Genomic DNA, 6,000 nt, shown 5'->3' on the forward strand with positions numbered 1-6,000 from the left:
CTAAATTCTTTACCATTCCCTCCTTTGAGCATCTGGAGGAATGAGGGCTCTTGGCAGGTGAGAGGAGAGAGAAACATTCCAGTGTCTTTTTAATTTTTTAATTTTTTTGTTTTTTAGGGCTGCACCTGTAGCATATGGAAGTTCCCAGGAAGTTCCCAGGCTAGGGGTCAAATCAGAGATACAGCTGCCAACCTATGCCATAGCCACAGCAACACTGTATCAGAGCCTCATCTGTGACCTACATCATGGCTCAAGGCAATGCTGGATCCTTAACACACTGAGCGAGGCCAGGGATTGAACCCACAACCTCATGTTTACTAGTCATATCTGTTTCCACTGTGCTACAATGGGAACTCCTCCAGTACCTTTTTTATTTTCTCTATAAACCATAATTGAAGGGCTGATTCCTGCCCCTCCCATATCCCAAACATACACAGAGCACTTTTTCAGCTGTGTAGAATGTCCAAGATACAATACAAACACAATAATTGTCATGAAATAGCTCTCATTTAAACCAGTGGTTCTCAAACTTTGATTTAGGACTCTTTTATTTTTTGATTTTTTTTTTCTTTTTATGGCTGAACCTTGTGGCAAATATAAGTTTCCAGGGCAGGGGTCGAATCTGAGCTGCAGCTGGGGCCTATGCCACAGCCTCGGCAACACCACATCCAAGTGACATTTGCGGGCTACACTGCAGCTTGTGGCAACACTGGATCCTTAACTCACTGAGTGAAGCCAGGGATCAAACCCACATCCTCACAGAGACAATGTCGGGTCCTTAACCTGCTGAGCCACAATGGGAACTCCTAGGACTCTTTTATACTTTCAAAAATTATTGAGGACCTCGATGATCTTTTGTTAATGTTTATAATTTTTGCTTATACCATGTGTGTGTATGTGTATATATATGTGTGTGTGCATATATATCTATAACATATATAATATTAGAAATGAAAAAGATAGGACATTTTAAAACACAGGAGTATACCAACATACAGTAATAGCATCTGCTAAACAGATATGATCCTCCATCAATAGCCTCTATGTTCACTATTGTATGTTCATAAAAAGGTGTCAGTGAAAAAGACAAATGTCATTCTAAATATCATTAAGAAATAGTTTTGAACTCCTGAACCCACTAAAGGGGTTTTGGGAACCCCTGGGGTTTTGAGATCATACTTTGAGGGCCACTGGTTTAAATCATCCTGATTTCGGTTCCCTTTCCCCGTTCTAACCTACCCCCCATCCTCAAGATCTTTGCTCCCCACTTGCATAGAGAGCCAATACCTCTGGATGTCTGAGGCCAGAATTCATCCAAGAGATCAGCCAACTTCCTCTAAAAACTCCACAGCAGTTGTCAGTATTTTTGAGGATTTGGGTTTAATTAACCACTACCATAAATATCATAGTGATTCACAGAGGGCTTTGAGGAGGTGGGTTAGTTATTTTTTTTTTCATTAACTGAGTCCAGCTGACAGCCACATCACCCACGGTATAGGAGGACTCCTGGGCTGGGTGGGACAGAGAATTCTTCTCCCAGAGCTGATAACGGCCATTCCAGCCAGAAGCCCTTACCCGATGTGTGCTGTAGAAGGGGTCCAGATCCTCCAGCGGCTCCCCAACCAGCTCTGCTGGGAGCTCACCATAGAACTTGGGCAGCTGGTTGCAGGCTTTCAAGTTTAGCTGGGGTCGAGCCTTCTCTTTCTGGCCCTTCTGCACCCTGGGCTTCTCTTTGGTTTTCTTTACTGCTTGCTTGGCAGCAATTCGCTTTTCAATCTCCACCAGGGACTCCGGAGTGAATCGACGAAAGTTGGTAGTTTCCAGGATCCCAAAGGGGAATTCCATCTTCTCATTCTTCTTCAGGAAGAATTTATACTCTTATGAGAGTGGACATAACCACAGAGAGGTAACAGCCTGCCTCCTGGCCCTCTCCCTCCCACTTTGCTTGCTGGAACACCACCCTCCACATTTCCAGTTCCTTCCTTAACTCACATTCAGTTCCCCCAGGACCCCACTGCCCCTTCAGCATTCTCAGGGGAGGCTGTTTATTCTACCCTACTCCAGATAACTCAGGGATGTACCTATGCTCTCCATGAGCTTCTAATCATTGCTCCTCCATCATTTTTGTAACCCACCATCACATCACCAGATCCAGCCATACTGCCCTCTCTCCTCCTTTCTATGACCACTGAGTAGCAGGCACTCTTCTGCATTCATCAAACACTTTGGTTCAAGCTGAGTCTCATCCTACTTTCTCACCACAATCTTTTATTATTGACATTTTCAACACTTCTTCCCTTCTCTGAACTATGTGTGGACCCCCAGGCGGCTTGATCTTTGTCTGTGGTGGAACACTTCTCTCCTTTTCTGGATCAGATCCCAGAGTCCACCATTTCGACCATTCCCTTGTCCTTATCCTAAATACACAGCCTAGGTCAATCTAGGTGAGTTTGTTTCAGGTTTCTCTGAATCTGGACCCTTCAAGGGTGATGGGAAACATCAATGCTCCTTGGGAACCATATGCTTTCCCTAGGCAGCAGTTTCTTGTGGTCTAATATTTCAAATATTCTTCATCTGTACTAACCACTATTCCCCACTTCCCTTTGCAGTAAGACACTGACCATGTTCTCTCTCTCATGAAGAAAACCTAACTCCCTCAACTTCATGCCCCCAAACCTCCAACTTACTTGGATCTACACTTTTCTTTCTTCCCTCCTTCCAGTCTGGGGGAATATTACCCCTCATTCTGGCTGAGAGCAATATTTTCCTTCTGCACTGGATCTTTCTCTCTCCCTACTTGTCTGCTTGTTCCTTCCTATCAGCATTTAGATATGCTCAAGTCTACCTCAACTTTAAAAACTTTCACCTGGCACATAGCTCACCCAGTTCTTCCCTCTCCTCTCCTCCTATCTTCTTCTGAATTTTATAATGGACTCATTTCCACTCACGTCTCCAGTCATTCTTCAGTTTTATCAGCTTGATGTCTCTGTCCACTACTTCACTAAAATGCTTCCTTGCAAGGACAGCAGAAACCTTCTTGTAGCTAAATTCAGGGGAAACTTTTCAGTTGTTATCTTGATGGGGTTATTGGATATTTTGACTACCTCCTTTTCCTTGAAACACAATCTCTCCTCAAGTGCTATGGCATACTCCATCTCCATCTCCTCACTTTCTCCCATATGTGACTGTGACTCTTGGGGATCTACATCACACTTTTAAAATTTTTTGCATGTTAATAATAATAACATCAATAGTACTGATAATAGCTAGCATTTACAGAGATCCACTATATTCCAGATTCTGGATTAATAAATTTGCATGCATTGGACTTCCTGTTGTAGCTCAGTGGTTAACGAATCTAACTAGGAACCATGAGGATGTGGGTCCGATCCCTGGCCTTGCTCAGTGGGTTAAGGATCTGGCATTGCCGTGAGCTGTGGTGTAGGTCGAAAACGCGGCTCGGATCCCACGTTGCTGTGGCTCTGGTGTAGGCTGGCAGCTACAGCTCTGATTGGACCTCTAGCCTGGGAACCTCCATATGCCATGGGAGTGGCCCAAGAAATAGCAAAAAGACAAAAGAGATTTGCATGCATTATCATATTACCCATCACTGTATCCTATGAGGCATTATCTCTAATATATAAATAAGAAACCAGAGCAGCAAAGTTAACTTTCCCAAAATCACATTCCTAATAAGTGGCAGGGCAGGTGCTCTTTCCTGGGTCTGACACCACCTCCTGAGAGCATCTCATTCATACTCATGGCTTTAGTTTACTTCTATACACAGATTACTGTATCTTCATCCTCAGCCCCTGTTAAAACCCTGGAACTCAGGCCCTAATTTGACATTTCTACTTGAATGTCTACTGGGCACCTCAAACTCAACATGCCCCAAACTGAACTTATTATCTTGTCTCCACTCCTATCTAATACCTACTTCTCCTCTAAGGCTCTCTTCTTCTTTGAACGGCCCCCAATTGCCTATTTCTGTCCCTGTCCACAATCTAGGTATCATCATGATGCCTTTTCTATTCACTCCCACATCCAATCAGACATCCAATGTTTTTTGTTCCATCTCATTAGGATCTTCTCTCCATGTTTCTTTAGCCTCTCCATCATACTGGTGGTTCAATCACTGTCATGCAATGATCCCCCCCTCCAGGTATCCTTTTGTTTCCATTTTAGTTCTTTCTTATCTATTCTCTAACCGTAACCAAAAGGTCTCTCTAAAATGCATATCTGGTTATATTTTATTCAAAATCCTTCTAAATCTCCCCACAGGACTCAAGATAACCCAAACTGTGTGCTTACCTCTCCAGCACTGTGGTTGTCATACAATTATTATTGGTTTATCCTTGAATATGACCCATTATTTTTCATTTTTAGACCTTTCCATGTTCTATTTCCTTTGCCTGAAGTTAGTCCCTCACCTTGCTTTGCCTTATTAATCATCTCTCACTCTTGGTTTTTGAGATAACTCCTCCATTTCTGACCCTTATATGAAATCTGTGTTAAGTTTCCCATTTCTTGCTCCCATAAGTCACTGCATTTTCTCTGTAAACCTCTGATTTGTGATTGCTGTTTTCTTTTCTATTTTTCTCACTCAAATGTAAGCTCATTGAGGGAACACATTTATCCTGTTAGTTGCTGATTTTCCAGGCCATAGCATTTAGTGTCTAGCATTTAATAAATACTCAGTAGATATTTGTTAAAAGAATAGTATTTTTGAGTTTTAGGGAAACAGGGAAGAGAAATCACCAGTACCTGGACTGTGACACCAGGGTGGATAGAAACTAACCATATCCCATGTTACTAGTGTGTGTGTGGGTGGGTGGGGGGGTTCTGTTCACTAATAACTTAAGGCAGGCATTCCTAAAATCCACCCTGATCTGGATAAAATTTGTTCTCCAAGGAGAACAGTGAAGGCTGGAATTTGGAGGGCTGCAGGGGTGAAGAGGTGCTGAACATTACAGAGATGCTGTAGCCAGAAAGGAAGAAGAATAAGGATATGGCAGTGTCATAGAAAATTAGGAAGAGAAGTTTTAAGAACTGTTGAGCCTTATCCTAGGGGTGGGAATAATTTAATTCATGGAGACTCAGAGGGAGCATAAATAAGTACCATGGAGTGGAAAGAATGTGATTAGAGTTTGAGTTACTGATAGAGAGTGGTTGGAACATGGATGTAGCTACAAATACAATTAAACTAATTATGAGGGGTACCCAAAGTGCAGAACCATGATAATGAGCTGCTTCAGGTTCTGCTTCCATGACTTGGTTGCCCGTTGTTATTAGGATGTCACTAGGATTGAGAATGTAGTTGAACATTTCATGGATGAATCGTGAATGTGACCAAGCTGGTACTGAGTAATTTTAACTAAGCCATTGACACATCTGACTGAAACTGTGTTTTGTGTGGTGCTGAGAGTGTGGTTAGGCTCTTTAGTTAGTGGAATGAGCAATCTAGTTAGGTTTAACACTGGATATATTGCTGGGGTCTCTGTGCTAATGGGAACATGGAATTAAATGTCCCTATTTTGAGGGATGTGGCTAGACTAGTCAAGACTTAGAGCAACCCCTAAAGTGTCAGCATTTTAGATAGTTGATGATACTGACATATGTCTAGCTGAGCTGTCCATTGCCCTGAAAATTTTAATTGTTAGGCATATGATTGGAACAACAAGGAAATTGGACAGGTGAGTAAGCTGTCTATAGTGGTGGAAGTGTGACCACATTATCCATGCTCCTGCCCAGTAGTCAGAGATTGAACATCAAGTATCTGGGACATCAGAAAAATATCACTGAGCCACCTTTGAGGTTGAATAGTTCTGAGTTGCCCCTGGTACTAAAGGAGTGGGGCTATGGGAATCCTTGCTGAGCATAATTGACCTCCAAGTTATTCAGAGTTAATAGCTAGCTAATCTGTTGTCCAAGGATGGAGTATAATAAAAAGTATTTACAGTGTGGAGAAAATGGCATGTACTGTCCGTAGTGCTGAAAGAG

The 6,000-nt window shown here is 42.5% G+C and overlaps 1 protein-coding gene across 3 annotated transcripts in view; it reads right to left on the reverse strand.

Moving 5' to 3' along the window:
- Positions 1-1,845, reverse strand: part of SCN10A (sodium voltage-gated channel alpha subunit 10) — an 86,256-nt gene extending 84,411 nt beyond the window's left edge. For all 3 annotated transcript variants that reach the window (XM_047754349.1, XM_047754344.1, XM_047754339.1), the window contains exon 1: positions 1,576-1,845. In XM_047754349.1, the coding sequence (XP_047610305.1) occupies positions 1,576-1,845 (270 nt within the window). The remainder of the gene's footprint in view (positions 1-1,575) is intronic.
- Between the last annotated feature and the right edge of the window lie 4,155 nt (positions 1,846-6,000).

This window comes from Phacochoerus africanus, chromosome 1, assembly GCF_016906955.1.
Source record: "Phacochoerus africanus isolate WHEZ1 chromosome 1, ROS_Pafr_v1, whole genome shotgun sequence".
Lineage (NCBI taxonomy): Eukaryota > Metazoa > Chordata > Mammalia > Artiodactyla > Suidae > Phacochoerus > Phacochoerus africanus.